This window comes from Carcharhinus amblyrhynchos, chromosome 22 (assembly GCF_965287045.1).
Source record: "Carcharhinus amblyrhynchos chromosome 22, sCarAmb.v2.hapA, whole genome shotgun sequence".
NCBI lineage: Eukaryota > Metazoa > Chordata > Chondrichthyes > Carcharhiniformes > Carcharhinidae > Carcharhinus > Carcharhinus amblyrhynchos.
The window spans coordinates 13098699-13113262 of record NC_137345.1 but is presented as its reverse complement, the minus strand read 5'-3'; the positions used below and the strand labels follow the sequence as shown (position 1 = coordinate 13113262).

The window sequence follows — 14564 nt, the reverse complement described above, 5'->3', positions numbered from 1 at the left end:
GCTGGGCTCTGATGACTCGGAAAGAAATGTAAAGCAGTGTCTGGACATGGAAAGGTTCAGTTTGATGATGATTGCTGCTTCATGGAGGGTCTGGTAAACTTCAAGGGGATGAGTGGGAATATAAAGAAAGCTGGTTTTACTATCAGGAGAGTGGTAAACAGAAGGTACACATTTAAGTAATTGGCAAAATAACCAGTGTGACCTGGAATCCTTAATGATTGGGTAAGTAATTGACAAGTGATTTTCAAAAGGAAATTGGATAAATATTTGCTGAGTGACATGGTGGTGTACTGGACTAGTAATCCAGAGACCCAGGTTAATGCTCTGGGGGCATGGGTTCAAATCCCACCATGGTAGCGAGTGGAATTTAAATTCAATTCATTATTAATTCTGGAATTCCCATTAAATCATTGTCGATTGTGGTTAAAAAAATCCACCTGCTTCACTAGAATCATAGAAACCCTACAGTGCAGAAGGTCGCACTGGCAAGAATCCCACCGAGGCCCTATCCCTGTAACCCCACATATTTACCCAACTAATCCCTACGCATTCCGGATACAAAGTGGAAATTTAGTATGGCCAATGCACCTAATCCGCACATCTTTGGACTGTGGGAGGAAACCAGAGCACCCGGAGGAAATCCATGCAGCCGTGGGGAGAATGTGCAAACTCCACACAGACCAGTGACCCAAGGTGGGAATGGAACCCAGATCCCTGAATCTATGAGGCAGCAGTGCTAGCCACACTGAAGGGCACTAATGCCCCCTAGGGAAGGGAATCTGCCATCCTTACCCTCTCTGGCCTACATGTGACTTCAGATCCACAGCAATGTGGCCGAGTCTTAACTTCCCTTTGAAATGGAGCACTCAGTTCAGGGGCAATTAGGGATGGGCAACAAATGCTGGCCTTGCCAGCGACAACCACATCCCATGAAAGAACAGATAAAATTGAAGGGGCAAAAAGAATTGCAGGAGAAAGGATAGGAGCGTTGAACCAATTGGAGAACTCTACCAAAGAGCTGGCACCGTCATGGTGGACTGAATGGCCTCCTGTATGATTCTACACAATGAGTGGAATTAAGCTGTAGAGAATGGCTGCGGTGTGATTTGCGAAGAAGCTATGTTGTGGATTGGTTGATCGAGATGTGTGCTCATGCAACAACAACTTAATTATATAGTGCCTTTAATGTTTAAAAAAAACCCAAGGTATTTCACATGAGAATTACAAAATAAAATATGATACTGAGCCATTCAAGGAGATATTAGGTCAGACATTCAAAAGCTTGGTTAGTGAGGTAGGCTTTTAAGAGGTGTCTTAACGGAGGAAAAGGAGAGAATTGGTGAGGCAGAGAGGGGGAATTCCACTGCTTGTGGTCAAGACAGCTGAAACCATGGCCACCAGTGGTGGAATGATTAAAAGAAAGACTCCAGAATTTGTGGTGTGCAGGTACTGTTGAGGGGATGTGGTACTAGGGAGTTATGGAGGGTCAAGCCCATAAAGGGATTTGGTGGCTGGGAGGGGTTTTGGGGGTGGGGAGTGTGAGAATTTTAAAATAGACTTTGCTTAACTGGGAGCCTATGTTAATCAGTGAGCATGGGGGTGACAGAGGAATGGCATCTGGTGCAAGTTAAGGCCCAGACTGCAGAGCCTTGGATGCCCTCTAGTTCCTGGAAGGTGGCCAGCCAAGAGTCAAATCTAAAGGTAACACAGGCTTGAATAATTCTGACTGACTGATTGTTGTGAAGGTGGCAACAGGAGCAGGTATTACTCGGGGGCACAGGTTTAAGTTGCGAGGGGGCAAGGTTTAACGGGGATGTACAAGGCAGGTCTTTGTACACGGAAGGTGGTGGGTGCCTGTAACTCACTGCCGGGGGAGATAGTGGAAGCGGATACGATAGTGGCTTTTAAGGGGCTTCTTGACAAATACATGAATAGGAGGGGAATAGAGGGATATGGTCCCCGGAAGGGTAGGGGGTTTTAGTTAGGTTGGGCTTCATGGTCGGTGCAGGCTTGGAGGGCGAAGGGCCTGGTCCTGTGCTGTAATTTTCTTTGTTCTTTTGTGTGTTTCCCCACAGAATCAACTTAAACTGCTTCCCCTGACTGGCTGATAGGAAGTAGCTTTGGCAGAGATTAGGAGTAGGGTCCATGTTGAGAAGATTGGGAGTAGGATCCATATTGAGGACAAAGATAGGAGACTGTTTACTGCAGTTCGCTTACTGGTTCTCCCTTTCCATACCTTAATCACAGGGAGAACAAGAAACAGCCAGTCCATCATGCTAAAAAGCTGGCTCCTCCTGAGAAAACTCCAGTCAAATCCTGCAGTAATTCTCCACACAAGAACCACGAAAGCAGCACTGCTAAACCTGCCCGGGACTCCAAACAGGGTAAGGGGATAATTTCTGTTTCACTCTGTATTTCTTAAATCTGGTTTAGTTTAGAGATTGTTTTCCATTGTTCTAAAATATTGAGCATTAATTTTACCAGTAACATTCACCACGGCTCAGAGTGTGGCATTCCTATCACTGTGTCAGAAGGTTGTTGGTTCAAGACTCATTCTAGAGACCTGAGCACCAACACTCGGTGCTGCGCTGTCAGAGACGCCAGCTTTCAGTTGAGACGTTAAACCTCTATTTCCCTTTCAGATGGGTGTGAAGATCCCATGGCACTCTTTTAAAAAAGAGCAAGGGTTCCCCTTTATCCCCCCTTTGCTTCCCTTTTCCTCTCTTTTCTCAATTTTACCTCTCTCCCATCCGTTTGCACTCGTTGTTCTCTCTCTGGACTGCCCTTAGCATAACTATTAGCTTTGACGAGGGTCATCTGGACTCGCAATGTCAGCTCTTTTCTCTTCTTCCAGATCTGCTGAGATTTTCCAGCATTTTCTCATTTTTGGTTTCAGATTCCAGCTTTTATTTGTTTTTTATATGTTGAAGGGCCAAGGTTGCTGCAACCATAACAGGTGGCGATGCATGTTGTCATGTTTGTATGTTCTAATGTTTAGCTAATTTTCATCTGAAGTTACGTCTTTATATTTTATAGATATATCTTTATTCATGGAGGATACCACTTGACCTCTGTTTCCTGTAAATCCAGGTTAGACCAGGGAAGATTCAGAAAGAATGGTCCATTCCAGTGATTTGCAGGTTAGGTGGATTGGCCATGCTAAATTGTCTATTAATGTCTGAGGGATTAACAGGGTAAATGTATGGGGTTATGGAGAGAGGGCCTTAGTGAGATTGTTGGCAATGCAGACTCGATGGGCTGAATGGTCTCTTTCGGCACTGTAGGGTTCCATGACTCTGTTCCCATTGGTGGGGGAATCCAGAACTAGGCATCATAGTTTCAGGATAAGGGGTAAACCTTGAAGGACTGAGGTGAGGAGAAATCTATTCACTCAGTGGGTGGTAAATGTGTGGAATTCACTACCACAGAAAGTAGTTGAGGCCTTTTATGTTTCAAGAAGAAATTAGATATAGCTCTTGGGGCTAAAGGATATGGGATCAGGATATTGAATTTGATGGTCAGCCATGATCAAAATGAATGGTGGGGAATGCTCAAAGGGCTGAATGGCCTACTCCTGCTTCTAGTTTCTATGTTAGAAAAGCCCAGCTTGGGCTGCCTAACCTCACTCCCCCTTTTACGGCTGCTGAACTCATTATGCATGCGATAGCATGAGCAAGGCTACAATTAATTATACCGTAACATTTTGCAAACAATCCTAACCATCGTGCTTTGCTGCTTAGCTTTCCAACTGTATAGTTACTCGTGAACAAGATTTGTGGAGTTATTGATCGAAACCGACTATCAAAAGATGCACGGATCCTACAGAATTCCCTGAGGATAATGTCATTTAAATGGTTCTAATCTCAGGACAGGTTTAGATGTTAGTCACGTTCAGACTTGGTGATGGAGGACATTTGGTTGTTTGTGACAGGAATGTATCTAAATCTCACACACACCTACACACACACACACACACACACCATTTCCCCAGCCGCGCATGCATCTGGTCTATTTTTTTCCTCACTAGTGTTTGTCATGCTTAAAGAATATTTTTCCCACCTGGGTCCAGATCTCAAACCAGAAACTTGGATAGGAAGCTTGCCATCAGCAAAGATGGGAAATGCAGGAAACAGCACAGCAGATCCCTCAGGATTTGGGAAGAGGGAGAGGCTAATGTTTTGCGTCAACACCTGGTGCTCTGACAGAATGTTAACCTGTGCCTTTTTCCAGTTGCAGGTTAACATGCTGTTGATAGTTGAGGCTCTCAAGGAACTAAACTGGGTAAACGGGCTGAATGGTGGAGAACAGGCTTGAAGGGCTAAGTGACCTGCTTTTGTTTGCAAGCTGGATATTTCCAACATTGTGTGTTTGATTTTTGTATATTTGCTAACTTACTTTTATTTGGAGCTCATTAGAGCTCTGAACTAGAAGCTGTATAGTTATGTTTTGCTGCATCCTTACACAAGAGAGGGGGTGGCATAGTGGTATTGTCACTCGATTAATAACCCAGAGAACCAGGGTAATGCTCCGGGGACCCAAGTTCACAGCAGATGGCAAAATTTGAATTCAATAAAAAAAATTATGAATTAAGTCGAATAGTTGCCATTGTTGATTGTCATAAAAACCCATCTAGTTCACTAATGTCCTTTAGGGAAGGAAATCTGCCATCCTTACCTGGTCTGGCCTACATGTGGCTCCAGATCCACAGAATTGTGGTTGCCTCTTAAATGGCCCTCTGGCAGAACAAGCCATTCTGATCAAGGGCAGTTAGAGGTGTGAGAAACACAGCTCACAGTTAAACAATTTAGTCAAGTCAAGTTCTGAAGGAGCAAGATTTTATTTGACGTTCTTGCAAGACCGGGTGTCTAGCGAAATAGGCACACCTCACATAGATTTACAGCACATTTTATACCTTTTTTACAAGCATTGTGATGGCTTTGCAATGTGATGTTCTCTCCTAATTGGTGGTCCCTGTCCCATCTATGTGTTGACATTCTCCTATTGGCTCGAGGTGCCCTAAGTTCCTATCCCATCTAACAATGTCTCCTGTTATCACAAGAGTGCATTAGCAAACTCATCCATCTTATCCAATACTGTTACATGTCCAGTTCAGATTGGCGGTAATCAATCCTTTGCCAACTTAATCACTGCTGTCCCAACCATCTCAGTGACCTTTTTCCCCTTTTATGCTTAGTTGTAGAAACAACACATCTTGCAGACCATTTGCTTTTTATAACGTGGGCCTCTTACATTCCTGCAGGATGTGGTGTATGCTTCACTGCACATCACATCTCTGATGTTATCTCTACATTACAGGCAGTCTTTTTATTATCCCTAATTATTGCTGTGTTAGCAGCATCGAACCCTATGTCCTATGTTTGTGACTAAACTCACAGTTGTTTCCATAAAGTGGGTTATCAATATGCCTAACTATATCCAATCTATTTAACTTCAAGCTATTTCTCTATGCTCTACAAATATGTGTTAACAACATCTTTACCTATTGCTCACAATTCCCCCCTTTTCTTTTTAATTTGTTGTTGACACATCCATCCATCCTCACATTTCAAATTCCTGGAGCATTTGTTCTGCTATTTTATTTACTTCATCATTCAGTTCATTTCCAATTTTCAATAAATTCATTCTCTCTCCATGATCTACCGTAGACATTTTCTTTGTTAGTGTTGTTTCAATAAGCCTTTGGACCAGTCCCCTTACACAGGGGATTATGCAACATCCCACGGTTATCAATATCCTTGCCATTATTATTAAGGAAGTTAGTACTGACACCACCATTCCTTTCCATTTTCCAAACCAGGATTCTAACCAGACAGTGAATACGTTGTTTACCCCAGAGTTTTCTGCTATTTCCTCTGCTAAGGTTGTTAGTCCTCGTAAGGCTCGGGTTATAGAGCCATCAGGAGCCGTATTATTTGGGATAAAGGTACAACACTTTCCCCCCAACATTACACATACACCTCCTTTTTCTGCTAACGTCATATCTAAGACTATCCTATTTTCCCACGCCATTCTACTAGTGGCGTCTAGTTGTTCCGCCAACTCCTTGACAGCATCCCTGGTTTAGTTAATGAATCTCTGTTGTATATAATATATATAATTTATCCAATCTACGTTCTTATTTATTGTCACCCACCAAAACAAGGATTCAAACCCAGCTGTAATTTGATTTCGAGCTTTAAATTCATCTGGGACTCCCCGAGGCACTCCTATGGGATCTAGATATATCTTTTCATCAAAAGAAATTCCTATCACTGATCTCTTATTTTTCCTGATCCTTTTTGATTCTTCAAATGCCAAGGTAAATGGTATAGCCAATTGGACAATTGCACATGTACCTTTCCACTGGGGGGGTAGAGTTGGCCTCAGTACCCTTCCTCCACAATACCACCATATATCTGCTCTGGGGATTTTCAATGATGAATAGTTCCCTCCCATTCCGTTCTCTGTAATGCTCCTGATCTCTGAGCATGATTCTAACTCCCCCATATTATGAGTTAACTCTGCCCCTTGTCGGTTCACACATGAAGTGTGATTCACAACAGCAGTGAGAAACTGAGGGGGAGTTTTTAAGTTCTTTGCTTCCACGGGAGGGAACATCAGGGATAGGGATGTGCAGTTCGGATTGCCCCATGCTTCCTTTTCTTGATACAGGGCTAACATGCACTCCATACCTCTTCTGTCGCGTTTCCATCCCAGAGGGAAGGGTACTATTTGGGCCACTGGCCTCCCAGACGCACAGGCATAGCAATTGCTTTTATTTAAGCTTTTTACAGTGTATTTGATCCATTCTACCCAGGCATTGGTCTCCTCATACCCAGTCTCTATTTCAAGGGTTTGTTTTAGGTTGTTTACTTCTACCATTCTTACTGCCCTTGGGTCATTTTGGGGAACCTGATCATTTCGGTCGGGTGTTTTCAAATTTTTATCTACATAGATTTGGAAACAGCATTTCAATTTGCTGTCTTTTCCTCCCTCCTTTACCCTGATTCTAAATACTGCCTGGTGCAGTTGATAGTCTCTGGTCCAATTAACCGTAAGGAAGGGTCCACCAGCTATGGAGTACCGGGAGAGGTTCTTAGGATCTAGAATTGGACCGTTTATTTTGTTGGTCCATTTGGTCCCTTTTATTGTTATATATATATAGGATTGCATTTCTTGTCTAAGCATTCTGATCTGGACTGCATATGTTTCTGATGAAGGGATATTATGGAAGGGAGTCCACCCCAAGGATATTTTCCATCAGCATAAAATTGTAAGGATTCTACCGAATATTTTCGCTGGCTCACCAGATCTCCACACACTACCAAAGAACATAGGTCAGTTTCTACCACCTGTGTTGTAGGGAGATCCAGAATCGTAATTGAGCTTATAGTATTTTTCCTTTCCTTTTCTAATTTATCTAAATTATATCCCATACTTGTAAGTACTTTCTGAGACAAGAGGAAGGAAAGCATTATCCAGGTTACCCCTTCCATTCTATCCCTTTCTCGTTACCTTTTAGGAGAGAACTTATTCAAAACAGTTTCTTTCCCGCGCTCACGCCGCTACTAGAAATTGATTATTTAGAGTCTTTTAAATTTCAGCTTTAAAGGTTCTTCAGTTGGTTCGACCTTCCACGTGTCGGAATTATCTGGAGGTTTTACCAGTCCTTTTGATTCTAGTATGATGTGTCCACCCCTTTTCAGCAGTCCTGATTGCTGTCTCAGTTGTTAGGAGTGCTTGATATGGTTCCTCCCATTCCAGTTGCAGCTTAGTTTCTTTCCATGACTTTACCAGGACCCAATCTCCCGGTCGAATTGTATGTACCGTGAAGTCGAGGGCTGGAGTCTGCGACAATAATCCTTGTTTCCTAAGGGAAGATATCGAGGAGGACAGGCCCAGTATATATTTCTTTACAAATTGATCATTCATTTCAGGAACCGGTAACTCCCCGACTGCTCCCATATAAGACAGTCCAAATAGCATTTCATAGGGGGATAAACCCAAATCCTTTCGAGGAGGTGTACAAATATGCAAAAGTGCTATTGGTAAGCACTTAGTCCAAGGGAGTTTCGTTTCTATTATCAGCTTAGATCCTCTGTCCACTCTAAAACATTAGGTTCTTCTTCTAACAGTTTCAAATATAGTTGTTTAGTTTTCTGTGCGTACCCTTTGATCCACAATCTACAGTATCCTACTAATCCCAAGAACCTCCTAAGTTCTTTTTTAGTCCGTAGTATATTTAGATCTAGGATTCCTTGTATTCTTTCTGGATTTATTCTTCTCCTTCCCTCACTGATTAGGTGTCCAAGGTATTTAACTTCCTTCTCTATGTACTGCAGCTTTTTCTTTGACACCCTGAATCCCTGTTGTCCCAGAAAATTCAATAAGCTATTTGTTGTTTCTATTACCTTTTCCTTTCCTCCTCCTGTTACTAGTAGGTCATCTACATATTGTAGTAACGTGATTTCATCAGGCTTTTTAAATCTTTCTAACACCTGCTTTAAGACTTGACCGAAAAGATTTGGGGACTCTGTGAACCCCTGTGGGAGCACTGTCCACCTGAACTGTTGTTTCCGTCCTGTGATAGGATTTTCCCACTCAAAAGCAAATAAGTCTCGACTTTCTTCCACCAGTGGGCATATCCAAAATGCATCTTTTAGGTCTACTACACTGAACCATCCATGATCAGGAGGAATCTTGCTTAATAAAGTATAAGGATTAGGGACAACGGGGTGTCGTGTCTGCACTATCTGATTCAGGGCCCTTAGGTCTTGTACCAGGCGGTACGTTCCATCAGGCTTCTTTACAGGCAATATAGGGGTATTATAAGGGGACATGCAGGGTTCTAACAGTCCATCTCTAACCAATCCTTCAATTACTGGCTGTAATCCTTGTTTTCCTTGCAAAGGTATAGGGTATTGCTTAACACACACCGTCTCTCCTTTTTTTTTAAATTTATTTGCAGAGGAGGAACGTCTAATCCCCCTCGGTTTTCCTCCCCTGCCCAGACTATCGGGTCTATTTGCTGTTCCTGTTCGTCTGTTAATACTGCCAATGGTTACTGTTAATTGGGTCTTTTCTACTCCAATTGCCAAACTCAATTTAATTATTAAGTCTCTGCCTAATAAATTACTGCCAACTGCTGGTATGTATAAGAGTTGACCCTCTATCCGCTCAGTCTGATATTTAAGCATAATCGGTTCAAACATGGGGACTGTAAAACCTTCCCCTTTCACTCCCGATACCATTAATTTTTTTATCGATTAACTTTATTCCTCTCGGTATATAATTCAGAGAGGATCTAGTGGCCCCCGTATCCACCAGAAACACCGCATCTTCTTGTTGGGGACCCACCTGCAGATTTATCAAGGGTTCCCGGTGGATTCCTGGGGGTAGGAACCCCTGACCTCCCTAATCTTCATCCATACTCATGAGAGGGACTACCCTCTCTTCTCTTTGTAATTCAGGGCACTGTCTTCTAAAATGTCCAACCATTCCACAGTGATAACACCCCTTTTGGGTTTTTTGTGTTACCCCACCTTTTAGTGCCCCACCTTTTCTACTTCCGCGCACCTTCCGTTCAACATACTGATACCCTCGTGTCCTTTCCTCAGTTAGGGGATTTACCCTCTTTCTCACAATCTCATCTACGGTCGCTACCATTATCTTTGCCTTCTGTTTCTCTGTCTCATTATCTCTCTTCACAAATACCTTCTGTGCTTCTCTTAACAATTCATCAAGTGGCTTCTCACTCCACCCTTCTATTTTCTGAATTTTTTTTTTATCCCCACTCCACTTCTTAGTGGAAGTGACTACTTGTTCAATTAGTCCAGCTAACTGATGTATTAACAATACTGCTATTTTCTTTGTTTGGTTTCTCTTTTCTAACTCTCTAATCTGTGATTCTGACGTTTCAATTCTCTCCTTGTCGTCAGCCCAATTTTTTTACCCAAGACTGAGATGTGTTCAATTAATCCAGTTTAAACCTGTTTAATTAATTCAAACTAAGAGAATTCCAATTATCTTAGTTCCGTCCTTTTTTTTTCCCAATCATTTCCATTGTTGATCTAGTGGGTGAAATGGATCCCACCCCTAGGTCGCTCTTATCACAGTCCGGTGATACCTATCAGGGGTGATCAGTCCCCTCCGTACCACCGCTTACACTCGTGAGCTTACACCCTTAAGCTCACACTATTAAGCCGGCTTTCTTTCTTACTCACGTCTGAACATCACATCCCAGGCATCCTTTTCTAGCCTTTACACTCACTTCAAACTTCTGAACTTCGCGTAGGGGGCTACCCTCTCCACAACTGGTCTAAGGCTAGGTGTAAAGACAGACGCCTCCTTATCTGCACGTGCTCAGCTCAGACCTCTCACACACTCACACTCTTTCATCACAGATGAGCACCTACTGTACTTTGATTCACTCCCTTAAATTCGGTAATCTATTCCGGAGCTCCGGTTGTGGCCATTCAACCGGACCCGTAAACAGATCCCAGGTTTCAGCACCAATTCTTGTAGGTAAAGATACCTCAGAATCCAATTGTGAGTCAAAGTACAGCAGTTTATTTAACAAAAGCCTGATTCAGAAAATCCAAAATAAGATTTATTTTTATCACCTTTAAATATCCTCACTAAATCAAGACCCTTGCACATTCTTACAATTCTGGTACAATAAAACAAAACATCACTTGGAACACAGATGCACGAAGAAATACTGAAAGCATTCTAATGTGCAATCTACATGTTTAATTATTTCTACAGCTCTGCCTTTGTAACCAACACAGGCAAGTACAAAATCAAATCTACTGTTTGCCTAACTGGTTAACTCTCCTTACAACTTTAAGATGCAATGTAATGCCACCTTTCCCACTTGGCAGAATTCAAATCTCTGTCCGATCCCTACCTAATTTATTAAACTTAAAGCAATTCACTTTGATTGGCTATATCTATTACATCACCTGAGGGTCTCAATTACACAGTTACACCCTCTCTCTCTCTCTCTCTCTGTACCATACAGAGTCAGCCTGCTTGTCTCTTTTTTTAACCCTTTACTGGTGGGAGCTCACTGGCCTCTAATAAATTTGACCTGTTTGATTTGGGTGCCCCATGCCGTGACAAATCCCCTTCTCTCTCAAACAGTCATATAGTCATGCACAATTCCAAATACATAACCGCTATTAGCGTTCACCCCGCACCTCAGTAAAAGCCTATGTCAGGGTTCCCAGTTCCACTGACATACTTCTCTCTACTCTTTCTGCTTCCTCATCACATAACCTCCCCCGCAGCCCCGAAATTAACATTATCCAGCAACTTGCATAGTCAATTCCTTTCTGGGACACCGGCTGCTTCTATCTCACATATTCATTAAGAATATGACAAACCCAATCCTCCTCCGATCCGTACTTTGGCCAGAAGACAGACGGACTCCGGATTGCTTCTTTCACCCAAACAAGACAACAATATCCTCTCATTGTCGTCTTGTTTTTATCCCTAGTACAGCTACTAGTGCTCCAACCTTCCAACATCCTTCCCAACGGACTTTCTGGAGGGATGTTACCTGGGGCCCCAATCCTGACACCTTTCCCGGGGGACTTCTTCCAACTACCCCCATTTTTCCATGGTTTACCGACCACGACCCGGTCGCCAAGGCAATACTTAAAAGTCACTTTTCTTACCTTGGTCCGTGCACAGCGTTGCCCGACCACACGACGGTGCCTATCGTATCCCACTTACTCGTTCAGAACAACTTTCCTAGGATTCTTAACAGTCAGTGGCAGAGAAGCCCACCGATGAGCACCTGGGACCGTTCAATTTGGAACGGGACGCGTCTTCCCAGTTGCCACCGGCAACCTCCCTACCAGGGATGTTAGGATCCCGGACGAGCCCCCAATTGTGAGAAACACAGCTCACAGTTAAACAATTTAGTCAAGTCAAGTTCTGAAGGAGCAAGATTTTATTTGACGTTCTTGCAAGACCGGGTGTCTAGCGAAATAGGCACACCTCACATAGATTTACAGCACATTTTATACCTTTTTTACAAGCATTGTGATGGCTTTGCAATGTGATGTTCTCTCCTAATTGGTGGTCCCTGTCCCATCTATGTGTTGACATTCTCCTATTGGCTCGAGGTGCCCTAAGTTCCTATCCCATCTAACAATGTCTCCTGTTATCACAAGAGTGCATTAGCAAACTCATCCATCTTATCCAATACTGTTACATGTCCAGTTCAGATTGGCGGTAATCAATCCTTTGCCAACTTAATCACTGCTGTCCCAACCATCTCAGTGACCTTTTTCCCCTTTTATGCTTAGTTGTAGAAACAACACATCTTGCAGACCATTTGCTTTTTATAACGTGGGCCTCTTACATTCCTGCAGGATGTGGTGTATGCTTCACTGCACATCACATCTCTGATGTTATCTCTACATTACAGGCAGTCTTTTTATTATCCCTAATTATTGCTGTGTTAGCAGCATCGAACCCTATGTCCTATGTTTGTGACTAAACTCACAGTTGTTTCCATAAAGTGGGTTATCAATATGCCTAACTATATCCAATCTATTTAACTTCAAGCTATTTCTCTATGCTCTACAAATATGTGTTAACAACATCTTTACCTATTGCTCACAGAGGTGGGCAACAAATACGGGTCTAGCCAGCGATGCCTATATCCCATGAATTAAAAACAAACCACTTAAACCTTGGCTCTTGTCAACCTGGGCCCGAGTCTTCAAAGTAAATGTAGATTGAAGAAATTGGGGAACTGTATTCCTTTAAGAGAAGATTGTGAGGAGTTTTGATGGAGATATCTAAAATCATGAGTGTTTGGATTGAGTGAATAGGGAAAAGACCATTCCTACTGGTGGAAGGATTGAGAATGAGAGGGCACAGGTTTAAGAAGCTTTGGAGATAGAAGGAGAAACTTTTTCACACAGCGAGTGCTTTAGGATCTGGAATGAGCTGCCTGAGAGTGTGGTGAGGGCAGGTACAATTGAGGCATTCAAGAGAGAATTGGAATGATATCGGAGAAGGAAGGATGTGCAGGGGAGAAGTCGGGGGAATGGCACTAAGTACACTGTAAATCAGAACAGATGCAAGGGGTTAAGTGGCCTCTTTTTGACAAAGGGTCATCTGGACTCGAAACTTCATCTCTTTTCTCTCCTTACGGGAGCTGCCAGACCTGCGGAGACTTTCCAGCATTTTCCCTTTTGGCCTCCTATGCTGTGACAAGTTTGTGATTCTGAGCATCTCCGTGAGAGAACATGCCACATTGACGAAATGGAAGTCGCTTGTGTCAAATCTTCAGCATGGTGGTGAGCTTTCATCGCATGTCTGACCAGATGAAGACAAGAAATCTTTCGAAAGAGAAAAAATAAGTAGAATGGACCTATCTGTAAGTGAATCACGTGTGAGGTCTTTCCAACTGAGTGTGTGCAAACCTGCAGTCAATTATCCTTGACTGCAGTTTATTGATGTCAATGGTAGTCTACCAATTGTTGACTAAAAACTTCAAAAATAGTTCAGAGAAAAGCTGGCACCTCCAAAAGCAACTCTGAGTATAAATCCATGACATGTGAAGACAAGGAATTTGATGGAGAGCCCAGTGGGACAACACCTTGTTCTAACAGTACCTACTAAATACAAAACATGCCAATGTTGTATTGTGTTAGGAAACAGAGATAGTTTAAGTGGTCCATCTTTGTTTTGTCAAATAAGATATAAATGTAAGTGGGTTTAATTCAGTGTTTTCTGGAGGAAAGGGTACAACTCTAGTTAGATTCATGTTTGAAAAAAAAGGTGTTTGCACGTACGGGGAGTTTTAGTTTCAGTTCAAACTGTATTTCTATTGTGCCAAGAGGATGGGTTTACGATGGGAAAAATAAACATAAGTGTAGAGAAAGAATGAGATGTTGCTTAGCAACCAGGGGCACCTTTTCGGTGGAGAGCAATTTTGAGGATCTTTTTAAACTGAAATTTCAGGGAGTTGGAGATCAGCTATAGAGGGAACAGTCTCAGCTCTGCTAGAAGTAGAAAGGCTGCATGATTATGTAATAAGCATGAAAGCAAGCTCCAGAGTAACCAAAGTTCTAGAAACTAGGAGTTTCCAGGAAGTTTGAAGTTAAAGGAACAAAGAGGAACTGCCATAAACGGGGTATTGGTCACTGAAATTAAAAACAGAGCTGAAAGTGCAGACCTGGGTGAAGTTGGCAAGGGGGGAAAAAAACAGACATTTGCAGCAATTGTATGTTTGGTGTCCTGAATTTCAGCCTTTGGAAACAATAGTATTCAGCTGGGGACGGAGTAGCAGAGTTTTATGTGGAAGTTTGGCTGCGTGTAGTGATTCAAGGCAAAGGAGAGTTGGAAAACCTGGAGAAAATCCTTGCTAAAACAGCTGAGAGAATGCCTTGTTTGAAAGTGTGTCATTTTGAAACTGGAGTTTGGCAAAGCTTGTTTGACAATTATCTGAGAGAATTTGAGGAGAAATCCACAGAAGATCGATTGAGTGGTATTTGCCATTGGGGTTCAGAGTGGGGTGTTGTTTGACTTTGGTTAGCCTG

The 14564-nt window shown here is 42.7% G+C and overlaps 1 protein-coding gene across 1 annotated transcript in view; it reads left to right on the top strand.

Moving 5' to 3' along the window:
• The first annotated feature begins 1390 nt into the window (after positions 1-1390).
• LOC145357158 (uncharacterized) overlaps positions 1391-14564 on the top strand; it is a 41735-nt gene continuing 28561 nt past the window's right edge. Inside the window, exons 1-2 of the mRNA XM_080210315.1 lie at positions 1391-1446; positions 2248-2384. Coding sequence (XP_080066441.1) covers positions 1391-1446; positions 2248-2384 — 193 coding nt within the window. The remainder of the gene's footprint in view (positions 1447-2247; positions 2385-14564) is intronic.